Consider the following 20338-nt stretch of genomic DNA (forward strand, 5'->3'; position numbering starts at 1 on the left):
GTGTCTTTGCCTTGCTGGTCTTAAATGTTTGGGATTTATAGCATGAAGCCAATCCAGATCTCTGGTTCCTGGAACGATGGTTTTGAATGCAGCCAAGCCCTCTTTGGGAAGGAATGTATTTGTGCTGGGTGGCGTGAAGGGTTTGGGGTAATGTACCACTTTAGCTGTATGTGCATGTGTTCTCTGCTGCAGGCTTGTCCATGCGATCGTGCCTAGCGCACTCTGGTTTCCAGGTGACAGACACGATTCACGGTATAGTATGAGACCTCTGAAGTTGGAGAATTCTCTACGGCTTTAATTTCTTTCTTTTAGTTCTTGGTTACAAGAAATGCTTTTTAAAAAGAAAGTTGTAATGCTTGTTAAGTAGCACCAGCTACAGTTTGTACTGTGCTTAAAGAAGGTACAGTGATGAAGATTCCAGAATGTTACGTATTGATTATAAATGTGCATATATATATATGTATATATATTGTCCAAGGCAAATCAGATCCCTTTCTTCTGTTTCCTCAGTAGAAAATGACAAACATTTAGTAATTTTAGAAATTTATGGGCCTCAACTTGAGAATTCAATTGAAATATTTAAATTCTGCTTTCATACCCCTTTCATCATTAAAGAAACCCCATATTCATATGTGTACATATTGATGTTTTGGTCAGATTTAGAGACAAACTTTCCTCTTCATCCTTGTCAAATAGGATTCTTTTATCTGTCTCAATTGGGTGCTAGATACCTTGGTGAAGTTCTGGTATGGTGGTCTGACATGGCAGCATATACAGGCTGAAGAAGGGAGGCATACTTCCCAGAAAAGTATGCTTTCAAGTCAGCTTTGGGGTACTTTTGCCTAAAGTGTTTCAGCCCCAGAACTCTCAGGAGTCTTGGGTTAGTAGGTTGCCAAGGATCAGATATAAATCTTGAGAAGGTCCAGAAATGAGTCTTAGTTTTGGACTTTCACCCATCTGTGTTCATGTTTTTACTGACTTATGTCTGCCTGGAACCTGTTAGAAGCTGTAATTTCCTGTTTACAGTCCATCAGGTAATTCAGTTTTCTAAAGTTCAGATGGAGCAAATTAATTTAGAAATTGCTGATTAAATTATTATAATTGATATGTCCTTATTTAATCACATAAACTATACTTTCATCACATTATGATCTCACTTTTAATGTGTTCTGTAAAATATTTCCAGAAAATACATTAGGAAACTTGAAAGCTGTAAATACAGGATGTTTTCATTATTTTCATAGAAATCATGGAGAAGAACGGTTAGGGTCCATGATAGCAACAAGAAGGAAACATACTGTAAATGTTAATCAAGAGTCACATGACTACTGTGCATTCTGTGGAATTGTGATTTTTACATTTTTTCCTGCCCCAGCTCACTTGAGAGATGGAACATAATCCCATATTAGCAGAGACTCGACAGGCAGGGGATTAGAACAGCTACTACCCCTGTGTTGAGAGATATCTGACTCGCAATGGGCAGCTGTTAAAAGTCTTCTGTTCTTGGGGCACCCCATTCTGTGTTCCTCAGGGTAGATACCCCTGGTGTGGGACTTGCTAGTGTCTCCACTCACAGGAATTGTTCTGGGTTAATGGAGAAAGATTGTTTATTTCCCCAGACCACAGCTAAATCTGAGAGCTGGGTCTGGCTAGCATTTGAATTATTTTTTGTCTTCATTTTGTTTAAAAGAGACAGCAACTGAATGATCCATTTAGTTCTTTTTTGGTGGGGAAGGTGTGGTGGGAAGATGAGAATGTTGCCCATCTTTCTACAGGCACTTTTTCTTTTTTTTGGTTGGAGGAGAGTGCATGGGCCAGGAATTGAATCTGGTACTCCTGCATAGCAGGTGGGCATTCTACCACTAAACCACTGGAGCACCCCTCCACGTGCATTTTTATTTGTAGTGGTTTAGTTTTGTAGCCATCATTATATTTTACAAAGCCTCTACTTAGTTATAATGTAATCTGTAATCGATGTTGATTTGGTTCCATTTCCAATTTATTATATGATTGATGGCATGTCATTTTTTGTAGCCAGCCCATCACTTTTCCCAACCTGTACCACAGGCAGATCAGTCAGTAGTGGATCTTTAAAGATACCTTGAAGGTATTACAAGTGTTATAGATAACATTTAAATAGAAAAACAGTCTTTATGCCACTTTCACTAATTTATTCATATACATACACACAAAGACTAGGGCAAACTGAGGTTCTGCTTTGTTCATCTCACAAATGTTATGGCTTTTAAAAACTGGCCAGATGATAAGAGTTTAGTCTGCCTGATAGGTTAAACAGATTTGAACACAAACATGTTATATTGTGGAATGTCAGGTAATATTAAGTAGAATATTTTAGAATCCTAAGATTGTATAAGACAGAATTTAATCAGATGATATTTTCTCGATCTGTCCTCTAAAGATATCTTATTACCTTGATTTTGATTTTCTTTTTAAAGCATAAAATCAAATATTTTGAGTGCTAACAGCCTGTAATATTAAAAGTTTAAAAATATGGAAAGTAAAAGAGAAAGTCCTTTTTTCTTCTTCCTTCCTAGCTAATAGAGTTTAGGTTTTTAGGAATTTACGTTTATAATTTAAAAAAAAGTCTTGGCCAGCAAAAATCTGTTTGACCTTTTTAAATATTCCCTATAACTGAAAAAAAAAAGTTTAAATCATACTCTTTTTATTATTGCTATAATTTTAGCCTGTTTCATTTCCTACATCACATGATAATGAAAATATAACTTTTACTTAGAGCTTCTCTTGAAAACCAAACCCGAAAGAGGAAGGAAGAAAAGAAGGAAGGTGGGAAGAAGACAGTGGCAATATATTTTTAATTATCATTGTTTTTTTTTCTGTTTGTTTGTTGGGAATTGCATCAGCCATACAATTTATCCATTTAAAGTGTACGGTTCAGGTTTTTAGTATATTCACAGAGTTGGGTGTCATCTTAAACATAATTTGATGCATTCATATTCTTTAGATATTGAAATTCCAATGTCTGTTTTTAAAAAAATACTATTTTGGGAGATTTCAGATATATGCAAAGTCTTAAGGGTATAATGAGGCCCCCCCCCGGACCTATTATCCATATAATTTATTCCATAAATATTTGTTTCATTTCTTCCATAAGTATTTCAGTTTGTATCTATAAAATGATTTTTTAAAAACCACAATAATCTTCATGTAAAAAATTTAGTAATCATTAAATATTAAATAGCCAGTCTGTTCAAATTTCAAACAATTGTCAACAATTTTAGTTTTACCACTTATGAAAGATCACTTTTGTTAATTTGCAAGTTGGAGAAAAGTCTGAAGCCATGCTAAATATTTGTACAGTATATTTGAATATCTGTTTTATATAAATTTGGCTCTCTTAAGAAAAATCCCAGTGATTCCAAAATGTATTTTACTTCCAATGTTTCTGGACACACAAGTTGGCCCAGTGAGTCACTTCCCGGCTCACCTCAGGAAGAGACTTCTCTTATTTCTCATGGACCTCTCCTTGGTTCAAGATTTCCTGGTTCTTACCCTGTATTTACAGTATTGGAACCGGAACATTCTGTACTGAGGAAACAGAACAGAGGGTTGGGTATTGCAGAAGTCCACGTGGCCCTCACGATGGTGCTCTTGTGGGACTGAGGAGGGGAGGGGTCAGATGGGGGGCAGTGGGGGTGGGGACGGGGCGGGGATTGGAATAAGGAGTGGCCTTGGGAACTAAGCCAATTGTAGCTTTGGATGAAATAACTCCCTTTTGAGAGCACCATTAGGTAAGGGAAAAGGACTTCTGTTGGCTAAATAACCAATTAACTGTATCTCCCAAAGAAGATACAGTTCGAGTAATAACAGCATAGGAATAACCATAGTTACTTAGAATTTTGCACAGGTCAAATCCCGTTACAACAGATTTCAAGAAGATTCCAAATTCTATATTTGTCTCTTAAAGCTTTTCCTACAAAGTATAATAAGTATTTAATCTATCAGATTGTAGAGCCCTTTTTTAAAAAATCTTCCTTGGGGTGAAAACATAAGGACTTAATGTTTTGGGGGCAGTTCAGTCCCAATTCAATGTTTTAATTATAAACCAATGTTTTAATTAAAACCCTAGCTAGTTTTCCCAGTACCGGGACCAGGGATATGACCGTTCTGTAGCTGGTCTGCTCCATTGCCCATGCTTTTCCACAAGCAAGCCTGCCTGGGCTTGCTTCACTCGTGCGGTCCACAGTGTATTAGCACCTGGATTCACTTGGTACTTGGGAAGGAGATTAACAATAAACAAAAGATTGAGTCCCCGTAACTGAGCGGCCACTTGGGCAAGGAGTCGATTAGAATATAAATAAGTTCAAGTTTACACTAAAACCACCAGAGTATTTTGGAGATATAGAGGAATACAGTTTTCATGGTACCAGCTACTTCTCCATCATAGGTTTTATCACTAAAGGTCTAAAAGTGTTTTTGTAATAGTTGATATTTGTAGCTTTCTCTGTAACGGGATTTAACCTGTAGTATTGTTCATTAGAGAAACTCAGTTTAGTTTACACGAGTGAAACTATATATCCCCATTTTGTACTTTCTGTACTTTGTACAAAATATACTTACCTGTATGTTGAAGATATTATTAAATATGTATAAATGTAAGCATTACGAGCCCTTTTCAGATAGATTGATGAACATGGATATTTATTTTGTCTACTTTTATATTGAGTAAGACAGATTATGTATTCTTTATATGAAATATGCATTGAAATGTCTGTGGAATGTTATTTCAGTGTCTGATGAATGAGGGTGGTTGCTTTAAAATCACTAGGTTTTTTGAATGGTGCTAGAGTAGCTGGTGTTGCTTAACGTGGCATTTTTTTTCCTGTCCACACTTTTCACCCTTGGTACAGGTATTTTTGATAAAGCTGTGGAATGGAAAGGTATGTTTTTCATGGGATGTTCAAGAATCTATTACCTTAAATTTTATAAAGAGGCTTCTTTATGGGTTTCCTTTTGTGTCTGCTTAAGCAGACCTACTTTAATTGTAACAAACGATACATATTTTTAGAAACAATATTTGAGTAAAAGTTTGACATGAAAGTTTCCGGCTTTAGTTTTCTCCATTCCCTTATTAAAGATAGTCTGAAGGTGGGGGGTTGCTTTTTAAAATATTTGATCTGTCCAAGAGTTGCTTATGGTGGTTAATGATCCAGTATGTTGTTATTCTAGAATCCTGGTTATCAGTAATTTGCAATTTCATTGAGGAAAGTGATATTAAAGTATCCCACAACATATTGACAGATAAAATAAACTTAGGAATTGTATTAAACTCACCTGCTCCTATTTTTGGTGGAGGAAATTTCAGATTTAGCTAGCAACTGGCTGAATTTAGAAGGGTTATTGTCTGTGTTAGTGGCAAGTTTGGTCAAGGGTGTGTCAAGGTTTCCTGCCTGCACAGTGCTTTCATCTCTGGCCGAGTTCTGTGCTGACCCTGGCTTTCCACAGGCATGTTTACACTGCCTGTTCTTGCAGGAAGAAGGCCTTCCTGGGCATAGTGTTGATTTGAAAGAAGCTTAGGAGCTAAATTGATGAGAGCCACAACTTGACCACTTTTCTTTAGCAAGGCTAATTGAAAGAATGTGCTCTATTTACTTTCCTCTAACAATGAAATTGTTAAAAGGTATTTGGGAATGGTTTTTGACACTTGAAGCTACTTGGTCTCAATGGCACACCCCTTTTCTTGTAAAGCTTACTCTAAAGTGTCGGCACTAGTGTTGAGACTGGTGATATACTTTAGACTGCTCCTGATCATGTCAGTGGGCTGATAAACCTCCTTTAAAGATCTGTCTGATGGTGTGGTAAACCCTGACTGGTCTGGTGGTTGCAAAGTTAGTGTCTGCCTTTAGTGTTCCCCATCTCACCGGAAGTGTTTGCTTTTTCTCATTCATAGAGGTCCTGTAATAAAGAGGGATCCGAACAAGCTCAGAAAGAAAATGAATTTCAAGTAAGTAATGAAGTCCATTCTGCATCTGTTGAAGATGGAAACTGGTATCAGCAAAACTTGGCTGGTCCGTGGTTTGACAGGGCCTCTTATCTGCCCTTGGAAAAGTCCTCTCTGTCTTTCCTAGAGAAAGGGCTCTTGTTATTTCAGAGCCACATCAGTGAGATGGGATGAGAACAATGAGTACCCTAATTCCTTCTAAGCATGTAGAGAGTGGTACAGCTCTTGGGGAAGGAGCTAAGAGATGGAAGCATCGGGCGATGTTTGTGCTTGATACTCTGATGTGGAGGCACCTCAGCCATGGCTGCTGCCCTGGTGCTCTTACTCATCTTTGGTCATTCACATGCCCCCCATCAGGCAGTGGTGCCCTGTCGAGTCATGTGACTAGCCACCCTCTTCCACTGGAGAGGCAGTAGTGTTTTCTCTGATGCATGCTTCCCAGGTGGAAACTTCTTCCTAGACTAAGATTGTGAGCTAAAATTGGCCAATCTTTGAAATGCACGTGTTGAGTGGAGCTTGAGAACACTGACTTGTCACCCCATCCCTAATTTTGAGGCTCAGAAGTGGAGGGTCTGGACTGATGACTCCAGTCACCTCCTTGGAGGTCTCACAGGCCCCTCAGAGTCACCTTGTCCAAGTCTGAACACATGATCTCTCCCCACAAGATCAACTCCCTCTCGTATTCTCTTTCTCAGTGAGAGGGTCTCGGCCACTAAGCAGACCAGAAAGCAGGGAATCATCTCTGCCACCCTCCTCTCCCTCACTCCCATATATAAACCATGAGTTCTGTTGCTGTTTTCCCTTTGAACTATACCTTGGATCTGTTATCTTCTCTCTGTAGTCCATCATCTTCTCCCATCTGGTTTTCCATTTCCACCCTTGTTTCCCACAAAACATTTCCTTTGTCACTGTCAGAGTGATCTTTCTGAGTTTCAGATCTGATTGTGTTACCCTCTTGCTTAAAACACTTCAGTGGCTTAGTCTTTGCCTCGGGCCAAACATTTGATCTGACCTCTGCTGACTTTTCCAGCCTCATCTCTTGACACACTCCCCCGTGTTCCCTGTTCCCCAACCATGTTGTCCTAAACTGTATGGTTTTTCTTCTCGTCACAGGACTGTTGCAGATGCTGTTCCTTCTGGCTTAAATGCCCATTTCTTCCCTCACCCCCCACTTCTGTTCGTCCTTAGCATCTTAGCCCCTTTCATTGGGAGTCATTCCAGGGCATTCTAGACTAGGTTTACACTCCCGTTTTATGCTCTCTCAGCACCATATGCCTCTCCTTTGCACTTTCTTGGCTATAACTCTTCAGTATTATATGATTGATGTCTGTCTGCCTTCATTAGATTCTAAACTCAATTAGGGCAGGATCTTGCTGTCTCTTGCCGTCTCACTGTAACTTCCACATCTGGTAATCCAAGAATTGTTGATTGAAAATGAAAACGGTAAATGTAGTGTAGGGCTTCCTCAGCCTAGAGGAGTGAGGCTGTCCCTAGGCCTCAGTGAGCCCTTGTTTCACACTTAGAGTGAAAGCCCAGAGCATTCCTGCTTGGTCCGTCCCCACCCGCCAAGGGCAGGTGATTGGAGCGCCGATTTCAGAACACTCAGTCAGCCAGTGGCAGATGAAGACTGGAATTCCACGCTTCTGCCATTGGGCTTTATGGTCATGAGGCTTGTTGGTGGGGGGACGTGCAGGAAAGGTATCACAGCACTGCAGTGCTGCCCCTCCCTCTTCTGCTGCTTCCTTTGGGTTCAGGGCACAAGCTAGGCAGTGTTCCTGCAGTCAGAAGGGTCCAGCCTCGTTTCTCCAGGAGGCTGACCTCCACCAGATGTGTTCCATGTGGAATGCTCTCTCTTGAAATCCTGCAACACTTGGCATTTGTCTTAATTTGTAAAATGTAATCATTGTTGTTTGGTTTTCTCATATGTCTTCCGTTTTGGTAGAGTTCAGTATTGTCCCCTATTCTTTTCCACCACAAATGTTAGTTTTCATAATGGACCGCCTTTCAGCAGTGGGCTGAGGCTTTGTAGAGAGTAAAGGCCGCCAGCTGCCAGGAGTGTTGAGAGGACCATTGACGTTGTCCGCCTCAGGGCCTAGGGCCAACCTGGGCACCTTCTCTCACTGGGGGCAGTAATTTGTTGAAAGAAATGGTTGCTGTCTGATCAGCTGAGCTTAGAATTACTTTTTTACCAAAACTGAATTTTACTCTCATGCCTAGAGGAGAGGGGCCTTGTTGCTAGCGTAAAGAATGCTTATTTTCTTCAGCAGAGGCTCTAAAAGATGTGCCTTTAGCCTGCGTGGAGCAGAGGCTCCCAGGCCAGGACTGACGGTGGACTGAAGCTAGACCAGGAGTCTCCATGGCGGCTTCGGTGGCTCCTTGCCTCCCCCTCCCCCGCTGAGCAGTGCGGGCGTGCTCCCACCGGGCCACTTCAGGCTGTGTTTTTCTGTCTTGATTTTTCTTCTCCCCTGTTGTTTCAGCTTGAACATGAACTGATGTGGCTTCCCTTTGGTTTCTGCTAGCTGCTTCAGTCTCAGGGTATCTGAGAGCTTGTTCCCTAGAGAGCTGCTGGGTGGTCTAGCTTGTCTTTTCACAGAGGCTCTGCCAAAAGGGGTGACTGGCCTTGTGGTGATTGGCTACTTGGCCAGGCATCTGCAGCCAGTGGGGGGCAGAGGACAGGCCCTGCAGGGCAGGCAGCCTGGGGGTGAGGCTGCCTCCCTGAGAAACAGGTACAGTGGACATCTCTAGTCCGTTCTGTCCCTTGCGTTTTGGCACACATACTCTCGCTGTCCTTTCCTCTCGTCATCCCAGGATGCTCTCACCTCGCCTGAGCCTTTGATCCCTGCTATGCCTCTTCTTTCACCTGTGCCTGCTGGATTTCAGGTCAGCGCCTAAAGGAAAGTAGGGAGTAATCTGGTTTCGCGTATCTCCCTTTTGGATCAAAAGGCTGGCAGTTGATTGTCAGAATGAGAAGATGGTCTTGGCTCCTTATTTGAGCTCCTTTGAATCTCCAGCCTTTGGTCTGCAGATTCCTGTTCTGAATGTGTCTTCCTCCTACTAACCTCTGAAGCCTTAGTGCCCCAGAGGACCCCTGCAGCCTCTCCAGAGGAGGATGTTTTCCCATCCCTTCCATCTACCGGGGTCACTGATGGAGTTGGTGTCTCCCTTGCCCCTTCCTTGCTCCTGCTTCCAAACCATTTCTCCTCTCCTGACAGCTTCTGTTCCTTTGCGGTTCTGCCACCCTCTGCCCACCTGATTGCTGCCATCTCCTGGCCACCTACTGCCTACCCTCGTGTGTCAAGGATTTCAGCATTCGGCTCAGTCTTTGAGTCCATTCCTGTTCCTGCTGACATTCTCTGGTCTCCATATCTTGACCTCCTGGTCCCCTAACCACCTTTTTTGTCCATCTTTCCCTGGCATCCATTCCCATGGACGCACCAGAAACTACAACCTCTGACATCCCTTTTCAGCAATTCTACCACCTCCCAAATTTCCCACTCACTTTGGTACCCCCATAGCCACAGCTCTGTGCCTCCCATTGAGGCCTCTAATCCCGACTGACCTCCCACATCCCTATGCTAAGCACCTGCTATACCCACATTCTTTGATGGTTGCCTGAGACATGCCCCGTCTTTGTACTTCCAAATACGTGCATCCTCATACACCGTCGTAGCGACTCTCTCCCTGTGAAGGACTACCTTTCCCTGTGCTTCACACTCCAGCTGCTCCCTCTTGTTGTCTTCAGGATCTGTCTTCCTGGCTTGTCCCTTCTGTCCCCTGCATTCCCCTCCTCTTCCTCTTCCTCCTCAGCACAGGAAGATAAGCTTCCTGTCTTCTCTCTTCCCCAGGCCTCAGTTTACTGGACTCCATGGCCTCTATGTTTCCCGGTCTTTTCTCTCTTCCCTATCATAGCAGATTCCTAGAGAGATTGTTTACACACGCTGTCTCTACTCTTCCCAATCCCTCTTTTTTGGAAAAAAATTTTTAGGAGTATGGGATAGCATAAGGAATATGTAATGAACACCCTTTTCCCACAACCTAGAATTGGTAACTAATTTTGTTACTTGATTTTAGTCTTATTTGTGTGCACCTAGTCTCTTCTATCTGTAACAATTACTTTTTTTGTTATTCATGAAAAGTTGGGTTCTGATCAGACACTTTGTAGAATGCCCCCTCAATTTAGGTTTGTCTGCTGTTTTCCCACATACTTCTCACAATTTTTATATTTTACACATTTTTGCCAAGAGTACCATAGAAATGATATTATGTCTTCTCGAGGCTCATGATCAGTGCTATTATTGGATGATAATTTTTTTTTTAAGAAGATAAAATAAAACCTTGCAGATAAAGTGAGAGGTCAGCCTAAACACCCTGACCCTCCTCCTTGTCCAGCCTCATTGCCCATCTTTTATCCTCAGCTCACTCATCAGCCCCAGTCTGGCACCCGTTGCTGTCATGCCTCTGAAACTTCCCATTTGTGTTGCCAGTAGCGTCCCTGTGGTCAGATGCAGTCGATGCTTTCCTTTTTTCCTTGTCCTTGACCTTGACCTCTCAGCAGCATCTGACACAGACCACCCCCTTTCCTTCTTGATATTAGACTGTGGACTTCACCTTGCTTCTCCTTCCAGTCTCCTTTCCTACTGCCTCTGCCTGCTGCCCAGATTTAAATGTTTTCCAAATGGTAGGTAGTAAACCTCTAACAGGGCATGATATGCAGCATTTTTTTGTTTTTGGTGAACTAGAACGGAAAATGTTAGAAAGTGTGAGGGGAAACATTGCTGAATGGAGGTTTGTTTTCAGAAAGAGGTGGGTGTCTGTGAGGTCGTGGTAACTGCATCTCTTCCTCTGGGTGGCGGCCACGCAGTTTGGAAGTTGTTGCTGTAAATGACGACAATTCTTAGACCTCGTCCTGAACCCTTCCTCTTCATCAGTACTAGATCCTTAGGTGAGCGCATTCATTTTATCTGCTTGAAACACTATCACTATGTGTTTATTTCCATAAGCTCGGGCCTCTACTCACACTGTGACTCGGCAGCACCCTCTGCATCCTTGGTAGCTTTTCCAGCCTGGTCTCTTACCCTTCTCTTTTCTTGACTCCTGTGCTCCAGCTGTACTGGCCCCCTCCCAGTTCCCTGACCATGCCAGCCTTGTTCCTCTTTAGGGTCTTTTTGTGGCTCCTTCTCATTGCTCGGGTCTCAGGTCAGTGTTGCTTCCTTGGGAGTGGCCTCCCAGTTGCGGTGCCATGCCCCCTTCTGTGTCTTCCATTGGAGCTGTCCCCCGTCTGTTTCCCAGTAGACTGGCAGCTCTGTGAGGGTAGGGCCTCGAATGTCTTGCTTTTGGAGCATGGGAACAGGTACACAGTAGAAATTCATTCAGTGTCTTTTTGAGTGAATAGATAAATCAATCTTTATTTTTGAAGCCAAACTAAATGTGCTAGTTTCTAAAACAAAATGTCTTCTGTTTGCAATGTGCAGAACAACATTAAAGAGAATTAGAAAGTTCTGCATCTCTTTCCATCTTCCCTGTCACTTCTGGGAAGGAGTTGTCTGAGCTCTTGAGAGGGGACTGTGACAATGTGTTCACACCAAGAACCAGTGACAATGCCACAATGTAGTCAAATCCAGGTGTCCTTGATTCTGAATGCACATGATGTGCAAAATGGTAAATGGATTGAAATGGTTAAAATCTGTCTGTAAAATGTGAAATGTCAAACGATGAGGGATATTTAGGCTTAGATACATTATAAATGTTTTATACATTGCCTTCAGTGTAGTCGTTCTACCCAGAGGGAAGTTGAAAAACAAATTTTAGTTCCTCCAAACTTTTGGATACCCAGGCAGAAGAAATCTTATTTTTGGAGACAGTGCAGGAGTGCGTTGGAATTTTGAGGTGGTGGGGGGGAGATTGTACAGCTGGCGAGGGCCTGCGAAGACCCACACTGAGGCAGATTCCCTAGTCTAGGGGCCAAGCTCTGCTCCCTGAGGAGATAGCTCCAGCCACTTCTGCCCCTGCTGCCGGCCCCATCGGCATTGGCATTTTGGGCAGTGTAAAGTGATGCTTCCACCTTGGTGGACCCAAGGCGAGTCATGGTGTTCAGGTTAGAGAAGAATTTGAAAGACGCTTTGCAGGCCTCTGAGAAAGCCTACTTCGAGTTTCTGTGATGTGGGGTTTGAGGTGAAACGGGGTCACCAGTGACTGCAATCTCCTTGACAGAATTGAGGTAGGGATCAAATGAGCAATTCCCAACTAAATAGAGATACTAGCATTTGTTGTCATTTTCTTTTAAGGGTTTAAGAAATATCTGTCTGCTAAGGACTCCTGCTCTAAGTGTTATCCTGATAGATCAATGCTATATCCTTATTGTTATATTCACAAAATTGCAAATTAGTAAAGATTTGGGCTTATATGAATATGATTAGACCATAATTGTGGGGGGATCACCATAAAATCTATTTTTTCCCACAAAAGGTAAAAATTACTGAATTCTTACTTTAATGTGGTCTGATATCATTTGGAAATAGCTTTTTCTTTTTTGTTTGTTCCAGTATTATGCCATTGTCTAATGAGTTTTGTCAGTTTCCCAGTTCATTTTTTTATAATGTGAATGTGTTTTAAAGAGCTGTTTGGTTTTGAAAAATGTTTCCTTGGGCTCATGTTCCTTTACAGTGCATTTCTTAACTGAAGAGTGAAGTAAAATCTGGAAAGCTTTTTCAGAACATGACTGTTGCCGTTCTTCCTTCAGCATATAGAGTTAGAAGCACTCAGGTTAAGACCTGGGAGTCTTGATTTGTAAAATCTCTTCAAGGGATTCAGGGCCACCTTCTGGTTGAGAACGACTCCTTTATACTCCCTCCCAACCGATGGAAATTCTTAAACTACGATTTGTTATTTAAGGGAAAAGAGACTAAGGAAATGAATTTGAACTGAGACTGAAGAATGAATTTTTGAAGGCAAAGTGGTTATAGGATCCTCATTAGTTATTAGAATTTGAAGACAAAACATATGAGTATCATAGAGATTTTCTCAAGAAGACAAATATTCAACTGCAGAGTAGAAGGTTGGGTGTAAAAGTGGAAAATAAAAACCTCAAATGCTCCATGTAAGAGTGCTTTTGGACCAAAAAACCATAGACCCTTGATTCAAACCAGTAATTCTCAAACTTATTTGTCTTACCAACCTTTTTAGCTAGGCAGGAGGTCCTGTGGCTCATTGGCTTGCACTGGGCACTGTCACCTGCAATGCAAATCCGTTCTCTACAGAATGAATGGTACTGTGGCCTTTGATAAGATGCCAATGGTGAGATTCATGTATAAGCTTTAAAATAAGTAAAGCAATAAAAGCACTAGTTAAGTTGTCTACTTTTAGAACATGGCCTAAATTAAACTTGAATCTTAAATCTCATTAATGTAGTGTAATACTTGCAAGTCTGGATCCTGCACATTATAAGATCTGTGACTTTGGAACCTCTATTTAAAATGGGGATGATGATGATGATAGTTCCCACATCAAAGAGTTGTCCAGAGGATGAATGAAACTGCTCACGTGAAAGCATTGTGATGCCTGCACATCGGTCAATCTTTGGTTTGTGGCTCTTTGTTTCAGGGTGCCGAAGCCATGGTTCTGGAGAGCGTCATGTTTGCCATTCTTGCAGAGAGGTCGCTCGGTCCAAAACTGTATGGAATCTTCCCCCAAGGCCGACTGGAGCAGTTCATTCCGGTAAGATTGGTTCATAACTGGTCTGTTGACATGTTTCTCAGACAAAAGATAGATTTCTTTGTCTTATTGCTGCAAGAGCTTGAAATGCTGTGCTTTGAAATTTTAGAAATGACCTCTATTCTTCCACTGTATCAGAAATAAAAGCAAAATTTATTTTGCATTTACATTAGTGCCACTGTTATTTCCTGCAAAGGCATATTCATTCCAAACTAAAAATATATATGAAATTTAACATCTCCTAAGGAATGTCCCCAAGACTGCATATCCTGAAACTTTCCCTTCTTGACTTTTCTAAGAGTTTTTAAGACATTTTCCCTTCTTTAGCCAGCACCGTGGGTTGGCTCTGATCGCACCTGCCCTGTCTCTGACCATAGCCCTCCTGGGGTCATCATTGTACTTTTTGCTTGTCTTCTATTGTCCTCCTTCTGTTTCGCCTTCAGACATTTAAAAGACTCTTCCTCTGCCTCTCCCTTTTCCCTATCCCCATATGCCTGTCCTCTCATGTTTCCAGATCTCTAGCTCACATCCTCTGTTTCCAAGAAGGCAGAATAATTTTCCTGTCCTTGTCACCCTGGGGTATTTTTGTGTGACTTTTGCATCTTACAGTGTTCCTTGTTTGACAGACCCGTGTGTCTGAAACTTAGTGCACACACACACACCCCCATGCCCCGCACAGTGTGCCACACCACCCACATCTTGGGGGAACATGAGTGCTGTAGGGTGCCTGTGAGCCCAGCTTGTTTGATTGGTGATACTTATCCTTGTTGGCCAGCGTGTGTGTCCCCCCCCCCCACCCCCCAAGGGTGGAAACTTACTTAGGTACTTACTCTTAACTGAATTGAGAGCTCCTTGGAGACTATGGTCATGAACGACTGCCTTTTTGTCTCCTACCTCACCTCTCATTTATGTGAGAGGCCTTGGTATTGCAGTTATGCAGCTGGGGCACAGCACAAGGACTCCTGGCTCAGGGGTTGCTCTGCTTGCCAGGACTCGAAGTGCGTCTAGCTGGGGCTGAAGGAAGAGGTCTAACCCCAAGGCCTGGAAACGGGGAGCCGTCTTGTGAACTCTTTGGCCAGAAGTAGGACCTTCTGGTTTACACAGTAGTGCCCTTTGTGCTAGCTGCCAACCCTGGGTGTGGGTTTCAGTGAATGGATGTTGCCTTCACTATGTCATATTTAACTTGCAGTCTATTCCTTGGTACATATCTTTGTGCTTTTATTTATAATTTTCCCCACAAAGATAGTTACTTCTGTTTGGCATGAGAATCATAAGAGTTTATAAAGTATTTGAAATAATTTTGTAAATATAAACCACTTAATGGGATTACAAGAGACAATATGGATTGTATATGTAGAATGGAATGATTTCTAAATGTTTTGTTAGTTAATTTTTTTATTAATAATAATAAAAAAAAAAAGAAAATGAAAAGGTCACCCAAAAAAAAAGAGACTATATGGATAAATCTTAAAAACATGATGTTGAGTGATAAAAACAAATTGCAGAAGACTATAAATAGTATCAAAAATGTTTTCCATTCTTCTTTTTTGGGGAGGTGCATGGACTGGGAAGATCATACATTTTTATAAAGCCCAGTAACAGCAAATAAAAAATTATGAAGAACCTTTGGTAACACTTCTCTTTTTAGGAGAGATAAAGGAATAATTAACACAATTCAAAATAATGAAAATGTCTTTGGCTGGAATCAGAACACACAAGTTGTGGCACCTATGGAATGATATTGTTCATATTCTTAAGTTGTATGCTCTTTTGTGTGTATTGTTTATTACATTGTGAAGTTTTTAAAAAACTTTTACTAAACTGTAAATCGGAACTTGTGAAACCACTAATTTCAACTATAATTTAACCCACAGAAATGACAGCTTCACTTGGTTCACTCTGAAGCTGTATGTTATTTCTAGGTTTACTCTTAATTTTTATTAATAAAACCAATCAACATATCACATGAACATTCTTTACTTATGAACATTCCATACTTGGTGTGCAATCAGTGGCTCACAATATCACCACATAGTTGTATATTCATCACCATGAACATTTCTCCGAACATTTACATCATCACTCCAGAAAAAGAAATGAAAAGAAAAAAGAAAAAACTCATACATATCATATCCTTTACCCCTCCCTCTCATTGACCACTAGTATTTCCCTCTACTCAATTTATTTTAACATTTGTTCCCCCTATTATTTACTTAACTTTTAATCCATATTTTTTTACTCATATGTCCATACCATAGATAAAAGGAGCATCAGAGCAAGGTTTTCACAATCACACGGTCACTTTGTGAAAGCTATATCATTATACAATCATCTTAAAGAAACATGGCTACTGAAACACAGCTCTGCATTTTCAGGTGCTTCCGTCTAGCCTCTAATACACCTTAAACTAAAAACGGGATATCTATATAATGCGTAAGAATAACCTCCAGGATAACCTCTTGACTGTATTTGAAATCTCTCAGCCACTGACACTTTATTTTGTCTCATTTCATTCTTTCGCCTTTTGGTCGAGGAGGTTTTCTCAATCCCTTGATGCTGAGTCTCAGTTAATTCTAGGATTTCTGTCCCATGTTGCCAGGGTGGTTTACACCCCCGGGAGTCATGTCCCACGTAGAGAGGGGGAGGGCAGTGAATTTGCTTGCCGTGTTGGCTGAGAGATAGGCCACATCTGTGTTTCTAGGTTTACTCTTGACTCCTCCAGTGGGTGAGGGGAACTCTGTTTAGGTTTGCATTCTGCTGGCCGTCTTGGAGAGGGGTTTGAGGACAGTGATGTCCAATGGAGGAGAGTAAGAGCCCCACTGCATTCTGTCCCTTGTTCAGCTCTGCCCTCTGAGAGCCTGCTTGGTAAAGGCCACGATGTGCCAGCTGCTCTGCTATCAGCACATGGGACACAGCTCTCCTTAACTCATCATGGCACTTCTACTATGGGACTATCCTATTCTGATGCACATCTTATCTGTAGTATGCCGAAGTAGCGTATCCGAGCTAATGAAGGGTCTTCTTAGAAGCTAGGTCATATAATAAAACCTGAATACTAGGAATTTTTAGCCTAGAGAAGAGAGCATAATTTCTGTGTAGTTTTCGTGAGCAAAGTCAAACTAAAGGACATTAATTTTTTTGATGCAATTTAAGGAAGAACTTTCTCACAGTTAGAAAGGGCTCAACTAGAATAGGCTGCCTGCTCCTTGTTGTAGGGTCTGCAGTATCCCTTCATGAGAAATTTTGTGCGTTGGGTGGATTTAGATGCCCTGCTGACATTGGCTTCCAGTTCTTCAGATTGTGTTAAGTTGCCTGGGTCATAGCAACTTTCTAACTCTCTTTTTTATTCTAGAGCCAGCGTCATAGCAATTTTCTAACTCCTTTTTTTATTCTAGAGCCGGCGATTAGACACTGAAGAATTAAGTTTGCCAGATATTTCTTCAGAAATAGCTGAGAAAATGGCCACATTTCATGGTATGAAAATGCCATTCAATAAGGAACCAAAATGGCTTTTTGGGACAATGGAAAAGTAAGTGGTCAAATCACTTGGTTCTACTTTGCATTTCCATTATATTATGGTGCACACAAGTACCAGAAGTGAGCTCTTACTTGCCATGGTAGGCAAAGGTCTTTCTTTGATTCATTGATATGCAGGCTGTTAGTTTTGTTTGTGTCACGAATAAGTCTTTCTTGCATGTAAAAATAAATTTCTGAATCAATAAAGAAGACTGTTGAGAAATGCTATCAGGTGGGTAGAAAGAGCAGTCAGTTAACTTCCTCTAGTGCTGGGAATCCCCATGCACCCCCTCCTTCCCCTCTGTCCTAGAGGTGAAAGGGTTGACTGCTCTGACTGTGGCTGTGGTAGGGAATGTTTAACTAACGCCCTGAGAACAAGCTGAGTGAATCAAACAGTGAATCTTTGTTCCTTTTTCTTTTTCCTGGAAGATACCTAAATCAAGTGCTGAGAATTAAGTTTACTGGGGAATCCAAAGTTAAACAACTACATAAACTCCTTAGTTACAATCTGCCTTTGGAAATGGAAAACCTGAGGTGAGTATTTGCTTCCAATTTCTGATGTAGGATGTACATTTGTTCAGAAATTTAGATGTTCTTACTAACAGTGTCATCAGGAAACAGTTGCTGAGCGTTGCCTCAATGTCTGCAGTTCTGCATTGATCTTGCAGGATAAATTTTTTCTTTTAATTTTTTTTTAGCATTTTTAAATTGTGAAATATAACACATATACAAAAAAGCTATAAATTTCAAAGTACATTAGAACAAATAGTTACAGAACAGATTTCAGAGTTCCACAACTTCAGTTTTTTCTTTCTGGCTGCTCCAAGACAAGGAGATTAAAAGAAATATTATGATTTAGCAGTCATACCCATTTGTTAAATTTTTTCTTCTCTGTTATAACTTTTCCTCCTTTCATCCTTCTTCCACTCTTTAGGGGTATTTGGCTATGCCCATTTTAATTTTTTCATGTTGGAAAGGGCTGTTGGTAACATGGAATAGGAGGATGAAACTAGTTGATGTTCTTGGAGAGGCTGGCCCCTCTGGTTTTAGGACTTATATGGCCTAGGAATCTACCTGGAGGTTGTAGGTTTCTGGAAAGTAATCTTAGAGCATGAAACTTTTATAGAATTTCACATGGAGTCTTAGGTGTTTCTTAGGGTTGACAGGAATGGTTTTGCTTGGGGTCTGGCAAACCATGGTAAATAACATTATCTAGCTGAAGCTTCCTTAAGAGTAGCCTCCAGAATAGCCTCACAACTTTATTTGTATTCTCTTAACCACTGATACCTTATTTTGTTAAATTTCTTTCCCCCCTTTGGTCAGGAATGCATTGTCAATCCCATGGTGCCAGGGCCAGGTTCATCCCCAGGATTCATATTCCACATTGCCAGGGAGACTTTCACCCATGGATGTCATGTCCCACATAGAGGAGAGAGTAATATGTGTGGTTTTTTTTTAACCTTTTTTTTTTAATTGTGAAATATAACACAAAGATAAAAGCAGTATGTTTCAAAGTACATTGTAACAAGTAGTTGTAGTACAGATTTCAAAGTTTGGTATGGGTTACAGTTCCACAATTTTAGGTTCTTCCTTCTAGCTGTTCCAAGACACTGGACACTAAAAGAAATCATATAATGATTCAGCAGTCATGCTTATTTGTTAAATCCTATCTTCTCTGTTATAACTCCTCCTTCTTTCTCTATCTTTTTTTTTTTAATTTTTATTAATAAAACCAATCAGCATACAAGCATGAACATTCCCAGTGTATCAACATTCCATGCTTGGTGTGTAATCAGTGGCTCACAGTATCACATAATTGTATATTCATCACCATGATCATTTCTCAGAACATTTACATCACTCTGGAAAAAGTTATAAAAAGAAAAAACTCATATATACCATACCCTTTCCCCCTCCCTCTCATTGACCACTAGTCTTTCCCTCTACTCAATTTATTTTAACATTTTTCCCCCTATCATTTTATTTCTTTTTAATCCATATTTTTTACTCATTTGTCTACTCAGTAGATAAAAGGAGCATTAAAGCAAGGTTTTCACCATCACACAGTTACTTTGTGAAAGCTATATCATTATACAGTCATCTTAAAGAAACATGGCTACTAGACCACAGCTCCACATTTATAGGCACTTCCTCTAGCCTCTCCAATATACCTTAAAGTAAAAACGAGATATCTATATAATGCCTAAGAATAACCTCCAGGATAACCTGTTGACTCTATTTGAAATCTCTCAGCTGCTGACACTTTATTTTGTCTCATTTCTCTCTTCCCCCTTTTAGTCAAGAAGGTTTTCTCAATCCCTTGATGCTGAGTCCCAGTTAATTCTAGGATTTCTGTCCCATGTTGCCAGGGAGGTTTACACCCCTGGGAGTCATGTCCCACGTAGAGAAAGGGAAGGCAGTGAGTTTGCTTGCCGTGTTGGCTGAGAGATAGGCCACATCTGAGCAACAAAAGAGGTTCTCTGGAGGTGATTTCTAGGCCTAATTTTAAGTAGGCTTAACCTGTCCTTTGTGGGGACAAGTTTATATTAACAGAACCCCAAGATTGAGGGTTCAGCCTATTGATTTTGTTGTCCTGACTGCTTGTGAGAATATCAGACCTTCTCCAAATGGGGAAGTTGAATTTTCCCCTTCTCACCATTTCCCCAAGGGGACTTTGCAAATGCTTTTTTATTCACTGTTCAAATCACTCCGGGATTTATCAGGGTTCCTCCTTCTCTTTTGCTCTCTCTCCCAGTCATTAGGGGTGTTTAGGCTATTCCTATTCTAACTTTTTCATCTTGGAAAGAGCTGTTGATAATATGGATGGGGAATGGAATTAGTTGATGTACTTGGAGAGGCTGACCCCTCTGGGTTTCAGGGCTTATCTGGCCTAGGAACCCATCTGGAAGTTGTAGGTTTCTGGAAAATAATCACAATGCATGGAACTTTTGTAGAATCTGAGCTTGAGCCCTAGGTATTCTTTAGGGTTGGCTGGAATAGTTTTGGTTCGGGTTTGGCAATCTATCTAGTTGAAGCTTACGTAAGAGTAGCTTCCAAAATAGCCTCTCCCATGTCCATTTATTGAAAACACTATTTTGTTCCAGTTCCATGGATTTGGGGGCCTTGTCAAAG

The 20338-nt window shown here is 41.1% G+C and overlaps 1 protein-coding gene across 3 annotated transcripts in view; it reads left to right on the forward strand.

Moving 5' to 3' along the window:
* The window catches only part of CHKA (choline kinase alpha), a 77972-nt gene that overhangs the window by 39577 nt on the left and 18057 nt on the right, over nucleotides 1-20338 (forward strand). The window contains exons 3-7 of one of the 3 annotated variants that reach the window (XM_077115518.1): nucleotides 4890-4919; nucleotides 5930-5983; nucleotides 13580-13693; nucleotides 17086-17219; nucleotides 17636-17740. In XM_077115518.1, the coding sequence (XP_076971633.1) occupies nucleotides 4890-4919; nucleotides 5930-5983; nucleotides 13580-13693; nucleotides 17086-17219; nucleotides 17636-17740 (437 nt within the window). The remainder of the gene's footprint in view (nucleotides 1-4889; nucleotides 4920-5929; nucleotides 5984-13579; nucleotides 13694-17085; nucleotides 17220-17635; nucleotides 17741-20338) is intronic. The other 2 variants (XM_077115516.1, XM_077115517.1) reach the window with 2 other exon arrangements.

This window comes from Tamandua tetradactyla, chromosome 9 (genome assembly GCF_023851605.1).
Source record: "Tamandua tetradactyla isolate mTamTet1 chromosome 9, mTamTet1.pri, whole genome shotgun sequence".
NCBI lineage: Eukaryota > Metazoa > Chordata > Mammalia > Pilosa > Myrmecophagidae > Tamandua > Tamandua tetradactyla.